This window comes from Cynocephalus volans, chromosome X, assembly GCF_027409185.1.
Source record: "Cynocephalus volans isolate mCynVol1 chromosome X, mCynVol1.pri, whole genome shotgun sequence".
Classification (NCBI taxonomy): Eukaryota; Metazoa; Chordata; class Mammalia; order Dermoptera; family Cynocephalidae; genus Cynocephalus; species Cynocephalus volans.
This window is the reverse complement of record NC_084478.1, coordinates 177,948,970-177,964,552: the sequence shown is the minus strand read 5'-3', so window position 1 is coordinate 177,964,552 and position 15,583 is coordinate 177,948,970. Positions and strand designations below refer to the sequence as shown.

At 54.4% G+C, this 15,583-nt stretch overlaps 1 protein-coding gene across 2 annotated transcripts; it reads left to right on the top strand.

Annotated features, from left to right (window-relative positions):
• Positions 1-1,592: 1,592 nt before the first annotated feature.
• On the top strand, positions 1,593-12,998 carry CCNQ (cyclin Q). Of its 2 annotated transcripts, XM_063084074.1 has the most exons (6): positions 1,662-1,710; positions 3,227-3,359; positions 4,388-4,571; positions 6,111-6,243; positions 8,236-8,463; positions 12,354-12,998. In XM_063084074.1, the coding sequence occupies exons 3-6, from the start codon at positions 4,402-4,404 to the stop codon at positions 12,441-12,443; spliced, it is 621 nt and encodes a 206-aa protein (XP_062940144.1). In that variant the 5' UTR covers positions 1,662-1,710; positions 3,227-3,359; positions 4,388-4,401; the 3' UTR covers positions 12,444-12,998. The 2 variants fall into 2 exon arrangements, with proteins under 2 accessions (XP_062940143.1, XP_062940144.1); XM_063084073.1 differs by lacking the exon at positions 3,227-3,359 and having other exon boundaries at positions 1,593-1,710.
• The last annotated feature ends 2,585 nt before the right edge of the window (positions 12,999-15,583 follow it).

Here is a 15,583-nt window from a genome sequence, read left to right as displayed (position 1 = left end):
CATTTGGCAAAAGGTGTGGGTGTGGAGATGAGCCCATGCTGGATTATCCGGTGGTCCCTAATCCAATGACAGGTGCTTTTAGAAGAGACAGACAGACACACACGGGAAGGAGTCTGCGTGGAGATGGAAGCAGAGACTGGAGTGATGTGGCAACAAGCCCAGGAACACCTCAGGCTACCAGAAGCTGGAAGAGGCAGGGGAGGGTCCTCTGCTAGAGCCTCTGGAGGGAGCACAGTCCTGTGGACACCTTGATTTCAGACTTCTGGCCTCCAGTATTGTGAGAGGACATATTTCTTCTGTTTTGAGCCACCCCATCTATGGCCATTTGTTACAGCAGCCCCAGAAAATTAACCCAGCTGGTATGGAGAGAGGACGTGGGGAGCTCGGTGGAGGCAGGCGGTGCTGAGGCAGGAGAATGAGGCTGGTGTGGGTGGGTGGGGGTTGGGTCGGAGGTGGAGAATTCCACATCATCCTGGCAACAAGTCACCTGGGCAGGAGAGCTTAAGGAGCAGTGGCTTTTCCCCTTGACGTTCCCAGCTGTCTCAAACCATAGCAATTATCCAGATGTATCAGAATGATCCTAGGGATGGCCACTAGCTTGGGAATTCCTTTGACGCTCTATGTCCTTAATGCCTGATGCACAATTTCCTGCTGGTGGAACACACGAATGAAATACGGGATTGTATGAGTTCGATATTCAACATTCACTCAACAAACAGTTATTAAGCTCCTACTGTGTGCTAGAATGGAAAGGCAAGAGAAACTCGATCCCCCACAGATCCGGGGCGGTGGAAAATCCAGACACAGACGCCCATAATGCCTCCAAGAGGAAAGGCCCTTCTCACATTTTGTGCACGGCCCTTCCTTCGGGTCTCATCTGGATACGGGTTTTACGATACCGGCACCTTCTCCCGTTAGTGGTCCTGCCTACCCAGACCCTGATGTCTCAGTGAGAACTCCCATAAGCGCCCCTCGCCCAGGTCTTGGCAGACGCTGCCAGCTCTCCCCGTCCTAAGTTCCACTGGGCCACCAGCCCAGAGCGACACCTGAGTCGGACCGCGGGGACTTGCGGCCCTGGTGCCTGGAGGTGCCCTCGTACCCGGCCATCAGCCTGTGATTAAACCGCGCCCTCCCGGCAGCTCCGCTGCTCCCGGGTCCGGGAGGCAGAGCTTGAGTCTCCCAGGGACCCGGCTTGAGGCGTCCGGGGAGGGGGCATGAGCCTTCAGGGCGGGGCGTGGGCACCCCGGGGGCGGGCATGTGGCGTGTGGACTTGGGGTGCCTTCCGAAGGCGGTGCGTGCGCCTCCCGGGACGGGGTGCGCGGCATCCGAATGCGGGCGGGTACACGCCAGCCTCTCGGCGGCGTCGCTTTGTGCGCCTGCGCTTGCGCCTGCGCGCTCGGCAGGGCCGCCTTCTGAGGCGCAGCTGCGCGCTCACCCGGGGGGGCCGGGGCGGGGCGGGCCGGGGCGGGGCCTGAGGGGCGGAGCGGGGCGGGGCGGCCGTGCCTGCCGCGAGGACGCCTGGATCCGGCGTCGGCGCACTGGGGGCGCTTCTCCTTCCGGTGGGGGGTGGTGGGGCCGCGGGGTAGGGTCTCATGGAAGCTGTTGGCCAGGAGAGCTGCGGGGGAGGGGCTACGGCGCGGGGGGCCGAGGGGCGGCCGGCGCCTGAGGCCAGAGTGCACTTCCGAGTGACAAGGTTCATCATGGAGGCAGGTAACCGCGGCCAGGGCGAGGGCGGGCCCCGAGCGGCCGGCACGTGGAGGCTAGGGGCCGCGAAGCCACGCGTTCAGAGCCGAGCTGGCGGGCCGGGCCGGCGGGCCGGGCCGGCGGTGCGGGGCCCGCTTCGCGGGGCAGGCGCGGCTGGGCAGAGGGAAAAGGCCGGGCCTTCCGGATGTGGCCCGCCGCAGCGGAGGCTGGGAGGCCCGGCTGAGGGCCGAGGGCCCGTGCCTCTCCTTCTCTGCCACGCGCGGTGTGCTAGGCATTGAGCCGCCAGGTGGACTCCGGTGTCGCCTGTGCACAGACGGGCGCGCAGGCCCAAAGAGAGGACGTGGGCAGGGACACGACTGGGACTAGGCGGGGCCGAGCCCGGGCTCCCACGGCTCTGGAGTGTGCCATGCCTTCTGCCACCCCTGTGTCCCTGCTTGCTGGGAGACTGTATGGCAGTTGGTCGCACGGAGCCTTCTGGAGCACGCTGTTGGGGAGGTCCCGTCACTCCGAGGACGCAGGAGTTCTGAACCTTGCCAGGGCGTCCACAGTGGTGCTGGGTGCCGTGCTTCCAAGGGAGGCAGTGACCCTCTGCGACTCCTGTGGCAGCACTCTTTCTCCGCCAGTGGTGTCTCGTTCAGCTGGCGGGCCGTTTATCTCCTGCCTTTATTGCTTCGTGTGCACCCTGTGGGGTCGTAGGAGTGCGCTTTCCAGTCAAAGGGGGCAGAGGGTCTGAGGAAATGGTGCAGGACCGTTAACCCCAGTAATTTGTAAATATAACTTACAAGAAAAGTTGCAAAATATATTAAGGATGGCAGTGTCTCCTCATCTGCTACCATCCATCTGCTTCAAGGGTCCATGTAAATAAACCAGGGTTTGCTATGTAAAACAAGGCTTGGAGGCTCATGTCAGCAACACCACTTATGTGGCATCTCCTGGAATGAGGGGTCTCATGTAGGGACTGTTTGTACAAATGAAGTTTGGACCTTGAAATGCTAAAAGCTCTTTAGGTATATTTTCAAAGGACATTTTTATAAGACATACTGCATATACTCTTGCCCTTTGTAGGTGGCTAAATACTGGTCCCCTGAAGATGTCCCTTGTCCTAATCCTTGGAACCTGTGAATGTCATTTTATATAGCAAAAGGGACTCTGCGATGGGATTAAGGACCTGGAGATGGCGAGTTTATCCTAGATTAACTGGGTGGGCCTGAAGTAACCACACCTGTCCTTATAAGAGAGAAACAGGAGTAGTCAAAGTCAGAGGAGAAGGCCACATGATGCAGAAGCAGACATAAGAGATGCTGTGTTTCTAGCTTTGAAGGTGGAGGAAGGGGCCAGGAGCCCAGGGTTGCAGGTGGCGTCTGGAAGATAGAAAATGCAAGGAAACGCATTCTCCCCCTGAGCCTCCAAGAGGAACCAGCTCTGCTGAGACCTTGATCTTAGCCCCTAAGGCTTATTTTGGACTTCTCACTTCCAGGATTCTAAGAGTATAAATGTGTGTGTGTTTTTTTTTTTTAAAAAGATGACTGGTAAGGGGATTCCAACCCCCGACTCGGCATTGTCAACACCATGCTCCCCCAAGTGAGCCAACCGGCCATCCCTATACAGGGATCTGAACCCGCGGCCTTGGTGCCATCAGCACCACACTCTCCCAAGTGAGCCACGGGCTGGCCCTTAAATGTGTGTTGTTTTAAGCCACTGAGTTTGTGGTGATTTGTTACAGCAGCCATAGGGAACTAATCCACCTTGTTAGGTAGAGGATGCTGAACATAATCTTGACGATTGATTGTTGGTTGTTCTCCACCTTCTTCTATCAGTCTATTGGATGTCATTTAACCTTTTCTTGTTAACCCTGGTCATTGTGACTTTGGGTTCTGTGACCCAGTGCAGTGATTTCCTTAGGAGCTGTCCAGGGGTAGGGTGAGGAAGGGCTTTAACCCCTAAATAAATCCATTCCAATGTGCTCTGGTTTTTGAGTTCTGTTCACTTTTCAGCGTGTTAGGTCTCCTTCCTTGGTGCCTGGCTGTGGCTATAAATGCTGCTTTTGTTCTGCTCTGCCTGTGGTTGCCCTTAGCAGTTGCCTTGCTTGCCTTTCTCGCCTTTTTTAATCTCTGGACTAGGAAACCAGTGCTGAGTATAATCTTTAACTGTAACATGGGGATTTGTGGCATCCGTTTGATGGCTCAGAGGCCTTTTCCCTTCTGTCATGTTAGCAGGGTTTGGTTAGGTAAGCTGTGTGGTGGGCAACCTGTAGTTAAATGCTTGCTGCGGTGACAACAGATGCACGGCAGTGTGTGGTCCTTTCCAAGAATTGTGCAGAAGCTGATATGCCAGTTGCTAACTGTGCAGTAGTCGGGCCCCTTGCTTCTCAGAGTGTGGCCTGCAGATTGTAACATGGAAGTGACTGGGGGCTTGTCAGAAGTGCAGAATCTCAGAGCCTCAGACCTACTGAAGGAGAGTCTGCCTTTGAACACCATCCCCAGGGGCTTCAATAGCCCATTAGAGTCTGAGAAGCCTGGGGACCCAGTGAAAGACCCAGCAGCAGCTATCAGCTATGCTGAAAGTTCTTGGTCTTGTTTGAGCAGGCATATGTGGGTGTGCACCCCTAACCCCTCATCTTCCTTCATTTGAGCAGTGGGTGAGCATTTGATTGAAGTACTCTCCTGTCTGCTTTCCTTTGCAGGTATCAAGCTAGGGATGCAGTCCATTCCCATTGCTACCGCCTGCACCATTTACCATAAGTTCTTTTGTGAGATCAACCTGGGCGCCTATGACCCTTACCTGGTTGCCATGTCTTCCATTTATTTGGCTGGCAAAGTGGAGGAGCAGCACCTGCGTACTCGTGACATCATCAATGTGTCCAACAGGTAATGGCTTCTGGGCTGAGGCATTTAGGAGTACTTCCTGGTGTCCACCCTGGAGGGGAGGGCAGAGAAGGCTCCCACTGAGCCCTGCCCTCCAGCTGCCAGCAGTCAGGCTTGGAAGGAACCACTGGGATGGCATTGAATGAGTGCCGGAAGCGCTAGCTGCAAAGGTGGAAGGAGCCTGGTGTCAAGAGCCCCAGGGGAGCTTGGGCCAGATTATGGGAAGCCTTGAAGGCCAGATGGAGAGCAGAGGCAGGTTGAGCAGAGGGAGCTTGGAGAGGCATGTCAAAGAAGATTCATCTGGAGTCTTGGACAGGGATGGCTGGGGGCAGAAGGGCATGAGAGAGCACCTCCTTCCCAGTTGGGTTGTCCCATGTGTCCCACAGGGGGAGGGTGTGGACCCAGTGTCTTATTTAGCTGGTGTGAGAAACTGAGTCCTAGTTGCTCATGAACCTCTCTCGCCCTGCTGTGGGCATGTCATGTTCCTGCCGGGGAAGGACACGGGCCCAGCCAGTTGGGCGGGCTTTGACAAGGCCTGGGATGTGGGTGGGGGGACAGGATTTATGGAAAGTTACTAACTAGCTGTGAGTCATGGGTCTTTCCAGGAACTTCGATCATTAGGAAAGAAAACAATTTTGTTCTTTTTTTAATAAGCAGGTAACGGAAGAGCACTTCCCACCCCCTAAGCATGACAGGTTCACAGTGTACAGGGAGAGACTAAGACAAAAACAGGCAAGGAGCTTAGGGAGGGCGGCTGAAGTCTACCCGTCATTGTCTGGTCCCCAGCAGGGAGGAACAGCAGAAGGGGAAATTGTGTGCAGCCCTAATTATATGTTGGTAGGGAGAGGGGCTTCTGTGGGGACACTGGAAAGTGAGCAAGCAGCTTGGAAGGATGAATCATTGGCAGAGAGTTTTGATCACTTGAGTGTGAGTCCTGTTCATGTCCATCTTGGGGATCTTGTGGAGGTGAGGGGCTGTTGTGGACGTATGCAGTATAAGTAAGGACAGAAAGATCTGGAAGGAATGAAGGAAAGACAGTGTTGGAAGTATAAAACTGAAAAGCGCTTACTTTTCTGAGTACCTCATTCTCGTGATATGTTTCAATCTGTTCCTGGGCCTGGAGTGAGAGCCCTGGGATTTGCCACCCCAGGCAATGAAGACTCTCCCCACCATTAGGCTGGCTGTGACAGGAAGCACAGCTACCTCGGAGTGCTAGAGCTTTGGTCCCTCCAGCACCATTGCAAAGGGCCCATCTCTGCACGTGACACCTTGCTGAATGACAGGGGATGATGGCCCATCGGGCAAAAACTGGGAGCCAGTTTCTGTCTTCTGTTGGCTACTGTTTTCATTCTGTACTCTAGACGTGTAGATGAAGAATTATTTTATAAAGCATAAATAAAATGACCCTGTGTTAATCTACAGCAGGAGGACACTGTAGTTTGTGTCTGGCCATCACGTGACTTAAGAGCTTGACCAATTGGAGCCACGCATTTCTCAGGGGAAACCTGACAGCCGCGGTAAGCATGCCGTTTCTCTGCCCAGGTATTTTAACCCAGGTAGCGAGCCCTTGGAGCTGGACTCCCGCTTCTGGGAGCTCCGAGACAGCATTGTGCAGTGTGAGCTCCTCATGCTAAGGGTCCTGCGCTTCCAGGTCTCCTTCCAGCACCCACACAAGGTACGTGTTGGGAATTGGTGACTGTTTTGAGAGGCTTGAACTGTGGTCTCTGTTCTTTATCATGAAAGTGCAACCCAGCTAATACCGGGAGCACAACACTTCAGTGAGAGCAGGCTATACCTGGGAACTGGCCTCCTGCCTCTGCATGCAGTGATTGGGTAGGCTGGCCTCTCTGGCTGGCTCCCATGGGTTTTCTCAGCTGTTCTAATTTCAGCTTCTGCCTTTTTGCCTGCTCGCCTGTGGCCACAGGCTGGGATCTGAGCGGCCCCCTGAATCCCGTGGCCTGTATAAAGCGTGTGCTTGCTGAGCTTCGGGGAAGTAGAGCTGGTTTTGTGACCTGCCAATGTCCCTCTCACCATATGTGGCTGTTCTGCCTTGGAGCTCGCATCCAGCTCAGCCATGCTTAGAAACCCATGAGAAAAGCCAAGTTGCTCAAGTTAAGTGACACACTCTCAACTTCTAGGGACATATAAGTCTCAACAGAAGAACCATTTCAAACATCAGCAAAAGGCAAAAGTCCAACTTTAGGAACACTTGGATGTGGTACTTCGGATACCTCAGATCCACAGGCAGTTCAGAAGGATGGCCTGCCGAGAAAGATGAGGGGAGTCATGGTTTGGGGCGCTGGACTACGATTTCTGTTCATTTTAATGGAACTTTTTATTGAGATAATTGTCGATTCCCACACACTTGTAAGGAATAACATAGAGTAGTCCCATGTGCCCTTTGCCTAGGCTCCCCCAGTGGAAACCCTCTGAAATTCTATTCTACTGCAGTATCGTAGCCAGGATGTTGGCACTGACACAGTCTACCAGTTTCCCCAGTTTTACTTGTACTCGTGTGTGTGTTTAGTTCTCCACAATTTTATCCCATGTCTACTTTCATGCATCCACAATCATAGTCAAGGTACAAAACAATTCCATCTGCCCTTTTCTGATCTCACCCCACCTTTCCACACTCACTCTCTAATCCCTGGACACCTCTGGTCTTGGATTTCTACTCAGTGGTGTTTTAGTCAGCACAGTGCTTGATTGGTGTGTGGGAGGAAGGTGGGCACTGCACTGGTGGCTGTGGGCTGGAGTTGTCAAGTTGATGGGGCTTAGCAAAGAGCAGTGCTCGGCCACGGAGGATACGTGGTCTGTGCTGGGGTCAGGAATTGGGGGCTCGGCCTTACTGGGAGCCTGCCAGCCCCTCCCCTTCCTCTAGTCAGGGCAAGAGTCTCAGGATGGGGTAAGAAGTAATGCCTGAATCCCTTCTCCAGGGTGCGCTCCCCAGCATCTCTGTATTGCATGAGGTTTGGGTAGGGCGTCTGTCTGTTGAGAGCAGGAGCCGACAGCTCAGCCCGAAGGTTGTTAAGACGTAGCTGAGAATGGCACTACTTTATCAGGGTCTTGGCACTAAGTGGAAAAATGCCGTCACCAGCCTCTACTCCTGAAAGCATATGCCCTTGCAGACGGCTGGGCATGTGGGATGCAGTGCCCTCTGTTCTATACATAAGGGCATTGCTCTCTAGAGCACCATACCCTGAATGATTTCCCATGGTGGCTGGAGCAGAGTCCTGTGATGGAGAGGAATTGCAGTGGGGGTGGCCATTGGGAATAGCCTGAGTGGCTTACACCGGAGCTGGACCCAGAGGGTGAGAGTGGGCAGGCAGGTGGGGGCTGGGATGGGGGTGAGATGATCACAGGCAGATGGAGTGGCGGGTGCAAAGGCCCCGAGGTGCAGTGTGCTTGGTGCGTGCAGACACGCAAGGGTGGGGCTGGGGCGGAGGGGAATGGGACTGAGAAGGGAGGCAGGGCTTGGTGGCCAGCATATGGCATTGGGGCTTTTCCCTAAGTGACATGGAAACCTTTGGAGGGTTCAAACAAGGAGGTGACCTGATTGCGACAGCATGGGGAGGGAGAGTGGCTGGCAAGCAGAGGGAGCAGTGTGGCAGGGAGACTGAAGGCAGACTGGAAGGCAGACGGGCTGATGTGCCATGTGTCTTTGCAGTACCTGCTGCACTACCTGATTTCTCTGAAGAACTGGCTGAACCGCTACAGCTGGCAGCGGACCCCCATCGCCATCACAGCCTGGGCCCTGCTGCGGGACAGCTACCATGGGGGGCTGTGCCTCCGCTTCCAGGCTCAGCACATAGCCGTGGCAGTGCTCTACCTGGCCCTGCAGGTCTACGGAGTTGAGGTGCCCGCTGAGGCCGAGGCCGAGAAGCCCTGGTGGCAGGTGAGGTGGCTGCTCGGGGCACCGGACTGTACCCCATTTCCCTTCAGAAGTCCCTGTCACTGGGTGCTCAGCAGTTTCTTTTTATTAATTATCCGTGAAGAAAGATATGGGCTACTTGGGAATATGGAAGCTTGAAAATATCGTTGTGATATCTGAGGCAGGGGCTCCCCACCTTGGATCATTTTTTGTGTCAGGGCTGTCCGATATTGAGCAGCAGCCCTGGCCCCCATCCAGGCATTGCCAAATGTCCCAGCATGGGGTTGCCCTAGTTGAGAACCACTGAGCTAAGCCCGGATCATCAGATACTTCTACTGAATTGAGTGGGAGTTTGTCATGGGTCAGAGGTTCATAGAGTTGGCTGCCTGTTGGAAGCACATGGGCTGCTCTCCAAAGGTGGCTGGGTGGTTGGTAGGCAGGTAGATGATAGAGACAGGTGGATGGCTGGGTAGATAGTTGAGAGATAGAAGACGGGTGAGGTAGGCGGTAGATGTATAAGGAAGATATGTGGATGTGAGATGACTGGTAAATTCTCCGCCTCCCTCAGACCCACTGAATCTGAAGTGCAGTTTGTAGAGAGCGTGTTAAGATCTGCCCGGTGGAAGAGCTGCCCTCTTCGCTGGCCTGCTTGCCCTCTGTGGCAGACCACAGCCTTTCCTGGTTTCTCTTGATAATTGTCTGGCCGATCCTGCACCCCACCAGACTGTAAGTGCCCGAGGCCGGGGATCTTGTCTGTGTTGTTTACTGCCACATCTCCAGTGCCTAGACCTTGCGCACAGTAGGTGCTTATAGTCCCAGTCTTGGGCCAGGTTAACCCCTCCAGGGTGTGGGGGTAAAAGGGTATCCATGTGGACAGGAAGTGTTGTTCCATGCTTAGCTGCTCAGGGACTTTCAGATAGCATGACTGCGGTGTCCCTGTCAGTTGGGATCAGGTGGCAGCAGAAGGGGCTGCCACTTCCTGGCTCTGTTTTCTGAGGACATCTGGTAGGCGTGGTGGTCCTGGTCCCTGAGCCGCATGGATCTCCTGTGTCGTCACCTGTTTCCTGTTGTCTCTGCTGGCTCACCTCCCTTTCTCTTTTGGCTCTGTCTTCCTTCACATGCTCAGAGACTTCACTTGGTGTGCCGGCGTCGCCTCTGTGCCCCATGCTCAGCCCTCCCAAGGGGAGCCTGAGCCAGACTGGCCGAGCGCAGCCGGGGAGTGGCTCCAGCATGGGGCTCTTTTCTGGACAGCACAGACTCGCCCAGCAATTGCTCAGATTGCGAAGAAGTTGCACTTTTTGGGGTGGCAAATGCATGTTCACCGAGCTCTTCGTAAAACCTGTCCCACGTGACTTCGCCTTTCCTGGATGGCTCAGGCTGTGTGTACCGGGAGCTTCTGGGTCTGGGTGTGCCCTTGGCTGGTGAGGCAAGGCAACATGCCTTGCAATGAGTGGCTCCCGGGGAGGCCTACCTGCCCAGGCGCTGGGAAGCTTACAGCTGATTTTCGAAACCCTTTTCCTCCTCTTGTGCTCTTGGTTACCCCTTGTAGCGACAGCCTCTCTTGTCCCTTGTCTGCCATGGGCGCAGCACAAGACCTGGATGCACTTCTTTGCGAGAAGCCCACCTGTACCCGAGGGCACTCGTGCCAAGCACATGAGGCATTGCCTCTGACTTTCAAGACCAGTGGGAAGGCAGCGGGGTCAGAAGTGTCGCAGGCTGTCACATGTTGTGGCTGAGACTTCCATGGCTGGAGCTGCACCAGGTGCTCTCCGTAGCCTTTTCCCTGCAGCTAGGGAGAATTTGCTTGCTTCCAGCCACTGTTAGTTACTCTTTGTCCTACAAGCACAGGTGCCATCCGTGCATAGGAAGTTGATGTCCCCAAGCAGGCGGATTGAGCTGCTCTTGGTCCCAGAGGCAAGCAGTGTCTCCTCCTAGGATTTGGTGCTGTGTCCCTTCTGCTACCAGGTGTTCCAGGGTTGTCACTTGCCTTGGACTTTTTGTTTTTAATTGTGGTGACATATAACTTACATAAAATGTAGCACGCTAACCATGTTTAAGTGCACAGCTCAGTGGCATTAAGCATGTTCACATTGTGCAGCCGTCACCGCCATCCATCTCCAGAACTTGTTCATCTTCCCAGACCAAACCTCTGTCCCCAACAATGACTCCCCAGCCCCTCCCCCAGTCCCTGGCTCCCACCCTTCTACTGCGTGTCTCTATGAATTGGACTCATAAGTGTGGAACCATACAGGATTTGTCCTTTTCTGACTGGCTTCTTTCACTGAGCAGTGTCCTCAAGGGTCATCTGTGCTGTAGCGTGTTTTGGGGTTTCCTTCTGTCTTACGGTTGAGTAATACCCCGTTGCAGGGCTGTACAGCACCACATTCTCTCTCTGTTCCTCCATTGATGGCTACTTGGCGTTGCTTCCACCTTTTGGCCCTAGACTCTTTTTAATGGTTATTTCTTGGCTTGGGGTCTCTAGGAGCACACAGATAGTGGACCCTGATGAGCAAGCCTGTTTTTCGGAAAGATTTGTTTCCACCCAGAGCCTAGTGTGAGACGGCTGTGATTCCCCAGCCACGGCTCGGAGGGTTGCCAGGTCACCGTCTCCCACCTGAGTTTGTAGTCTGTGGAGGGGCCTAGCTTTCTTTGAGAGGTTTGGGGCAATAGACTCAGGTCCAGAACTTGCCTTGGCTTGGCCCAAGACCTTGACCTGATTGGTGTCTTGGTTCCCCAGGCGGCAGTCTCCCTGGTACAGGGTGGCTACAACCAGGGGCTTGTTGCTTTGCTTTTATCTCTCTTGTGGCCAGGGGTCCCCAAGAGCACCCTCAGGCTCGGTGATTCTCTGGGAGGACTCTCAGAACTGAGGACGGCTGTCACACTCGTTGTGGCTCATTACAGTGAAAGGGCACGGGTGGAAATCAGCAAAGGCACAGGGTGCGTGAGGCGGGCTCCAGGAGAGATCGGTGTGAGCTTCCAGGTGTCCTCTCTGGGGGGTCGCCTGGACAGTGCTTTCCTCTCCCAGCAACGGAGCAGCAGTGTATGACATCATGTGTGGAGCACTGCCAGCCAGGGACCCTCATCCAGGCAGGGTTGTCCAGGGTTTTTACTGGGGCCAGTTGTGTAGGTGTGGAGCGCCTGTATGGCTGACCTTGGTCACTCAGGCTCCAGCCAACCACGCGTCCAGGTGGTACCACGTGGCCCAAGGCCCCCACCCTGAGTTATGTCGTTGGTGCAGACTACTTGGTTAGGCCTGAGGCCCCAGGTGCAGAAGATGCTCTCTTTAGGCAGGATTTTCCAGGGGCTCAGAGGTTACCCCCAGGGGCCAGACCTGCCTGCCAAAGAGCAGGGTGTGGCCCCCAGGCCTGTGAGTTGGCCCCGTGCTGCATACCCCTGTTGGTTTGGGCCCCTGAGGATTTAGCTGCTTGTCCTGGTCTGGATGTCTAGGCTGTAGAGCAGGTCCCAGTGTTCCTCAGGGGCTGGCTAGGGTGGGGGTGGGGTCCTGGCTAACAAGCCTGCCTCTTTCTGGAAATGGGACCCCTGCCCTCTCCTCTCACCAACATCCCCAGAGACCCTGGACCTGAGAGAGCCCCAGGCAGGAGGCAGAAGCCTGTGCTCTGGGCCCAGCTCTGTCACCAACTCACTGTGTGACCTTGGACAAATCTCCTCTCTTGCCTGGGTTGGGCAATCACCAAGGCCTCTTCCATCTGGAATGTTCTCTTCTTAGTATAAAGTCTTTGATCACCCTCAACAGGCTGGAACTGAACAGGCTTTGCAGGAGAGCCACCATTGTCATGGATAGCTGAGTCCCCATGCCCCCTTCCCCACCCGTGAAATGTGATTCTGCACATAGTGGCTGGTGCCTTGTTGAGCACAGAGGATGTCTAATTGGAACCTGTTTTCCTTCTTTCTAGGTGTTTAGTGACGACCTTACCAAGCCAATCATTGGTAATATTGTGTCTGATCTCATTCAGATTTATACCATAGACACAGAGATCCCCTAAGGCCCTGGCCCAGGCCTGTCCAAAGAGAAGCCCAGGATGGTTGGCTGCCTGGGGATGGTGCCACCATGTTGCTGTAATGGCTGGTTCCCAGAGGACCGGCTGGGAGGACCGGTTGTGCTGCCGGAGATGCTTCCGCTTTGACTGTTCCCAGCAGCCGCGGTCCAGATGATGACAGGAGCTGTGCCTCCAGCAGGCGGGCCAGGAGTGCACTGTCTGCAGCCGAGCCGAGGTGGCCACATCTGCTTTTGTCCTTTGGGAGGACTCTGACTGCAGTTGAGGCATGATGCTGTTGAAAGGAAAATCAAAGAACAGCTGGGACTGCACCCCTAAGGATTTTTTAAAAGCCAGATTTATAGAAAGTATGGATGTGCAACAAAGATGGAATTTTGTTTTCTGTAATTAAAGATGTAAATCAGGGCCGGCCCGTGGCTCAAGTGGGAGAGAGTGTTGCTGATAACACCAAGGCCACGGGTTCGGATCCTATATAGGGATGGCCAGTTAGCTTACTTGGGGGAGTGTGGTGCTGACAACACCAAGTCAAGGGTTAACATCCCCTTACCGGTTATCTTTAAAAAAAAAAATAAATAAATAAATAAATAAAAGATATAAATCAGCGGAGACCCCTGTCTTTGCTTGGTAGACAGTGCTGCCCATTGGGGGTTTATGGGCAGCGGCAGAGACTCGATTTCCCTTGTGACCCAGGACGCTCCGCACTCCTCCTGGCTTGCAGCGCCTGGCAGGGTGGCACTGGAACATGGCAGGGCTGAGGAGCTGGCCTGCTCGCAGGTGAGCATCGGTTTTGGGAAGAACACTGCCATCAGGTGGCAAGCCTGGGGAGACCTGATCAAAGTGCGACTAAGAGTAGTAAGAGGGGGTTTTTAATGTCAAGGTAGCCAATCTAGAAGGGGAGTCTGGAGAGAGTCAAAACTGTGGCACCCCTTCTGAACCTGCTCCAAAGCCACTTCTTCGGAAAGGACCTCTCCTGGGCGTGTGAGAAAACACAGTCCGGCTGTGCTCCCGGGTTCCTCCACTGGGCCTGACACATTCAGCACAAGATGTGCAGTGTCCAGGGACTGTCCCAGCAACTTCTGTACCTTTCTCCGTGTTGCTAGCACAGGAGAGTGGGCTCTGACACCCACAGGTATGGGGGAGTTGTCCCCGGAGCTTTGGGTGAGCGCTTCACATCACATGGGTCTCATTTGTCATCCCTGGTGGGGGTGGACGGAGCAGTCACACATTGGTGACGAGTCAGGCAGCAGGCTCGCTGGACATTACAAAGGGACTGTGTTACCTGTCCTCAGTGTAAGGACTCCGAGCCAGTGTCCCAGCCCTGCTGGCGGTCAGGCCTGTCCTCGCCAGCCTGGCCTCTGTTTAGTGGAACTCTTCTGTGGGTTTCGATTATAAACTTAGCATGGGCTCGTGTCAGCTGTATGGTTGTAAGCTTTTTGAGACCAATCAGTCACGGAGCCACATTTATTGAGCAGCTGCCATGCAGTGGGTCCTGGTCTAAGCTGGGGGCATAGCAGCGAAGCAAGCAGACGAAGCCCCTTACTCTCCCTGGGAGGAGGGAGAGACAAGACAGAATGAGCAGACCCACAGTGTGGTAGTGACAACTGCCGAGGAGAAAAGAAGGCACCCAGGACGCCAAGCACAGCCTGGAGCTGGGGCCAGGCCTCTGCACGTTTGGTTAAGAGAGTCATTCTGGATTGTTCTGGATACAAAGGCGGCCTCCTTTGCTGCCTTGTCACGGGCTACTAGAGCCCTGAGAGGCACTGTGAGAGGGCAAGGCCCCTGGAACTTTCTCTCGGTGTGCTCACTGTGACTGGGGCCGTCGGTTTGGTGATACACCATGGACCTGCTTCGGGAGGCGTGGGTGGTTCTTCCAGATAAGCCAGAAAAGGTGAAAGGGAGGAACGCAGATGGAAAGCCACTGCCTCTGCTGAGCGCTCCACCCTTGTGGTGGTATCCTTGTCCCTGTCGCTCCTTGAGGAGTCTGTGCCGTTTGCAGGCTGCGTGCTTGCTGCCCTGGCCCTCCTGCCCCTAAGTTTCCTTCATCTGTTCCTACTTATCTCTAGTGGGGAATGAGAGGTTGCCCTGGACTGGGCTGATGGCACCTCCCCTGGGCCCCACCACCCCCAGAGTTCCCCTATTCCACTGTGTTGTTCCCACACCTGTCCACCCAGTTCAACCAGAGCCCTTTGAGGATGGGGACGGTGGCCCAGGGCAGGGGCTGCGAGTGTGGAGTGTAGATGTTGAGGGGCCAGCCAGCAAGCCTCCGAGGGCAGCTGTGCTCTCTCGCCTTCCTTCCCGTCTTCTGCTGTTTAAAAGCACCTCTCCTGTCCTGCTCTTTGGCGTTGACCATGCACTGCCCTTGGCCATGTGCTTATTGGCAACTTGAATTCAGACAGATGTTTCACTTTTGGAACAGCGTGGATGAAGCCTTGTTCTATTTCGGTGTTCCTCTGCATCGTGAAATTAAAGTTAGTGTGACAGGTGTTTTTTTTTTTTTTTTTTTTTTTATTGTTTTTTGCTTCCTATTACCAAGGCTTTTGCAAAAAATAATGGAGATTAAGGATATACATCCTTCCATCTCTTTTATTTTAGGTTTAAAAAAGGTCAGCAATAAAAGGTTGAGATAAGGTTTTCTAGAACCTGAAGTTTCCAGGAGCTTTTAGTCCAGAGCATGTCTTAATTACCATAAAGTGACAAGTGGCTGAGCCTTACTTGGCCTATAAACCCAGTGGAAGGAGGAGGAGGGCAACTGGGTTCTGGGAGGGACCCGGCACGTCTCTCTTCCTTCTTGGCCATAATGGATTGAATTGTGTCCCCCAAAAGATCTGTCTGTGTCCTAACCCCTGGACCCTGTGAATATGATCTTGTTTGGAAATAGGGTCTTTGCAGGTGTAATCAAGTGAAGGTGAGGACATTAGGGTAGGCCCTGATGCAGTGACTTTTAAGAAGAGGGGAGGAGACACAGAGACAGACATGCATGGAGGGAGAATGCCATGTGAAGATACAGACATAGGGGAGAAGGCCACGTGATGACAGAGGCAGCAATTGCAGTGATGCATCTGCAAGCCAAGGAGTGCCCAGGAGTGCTGGCCACACCAGAAGCTAAGAGAAGGGCCTGGAACATAGCC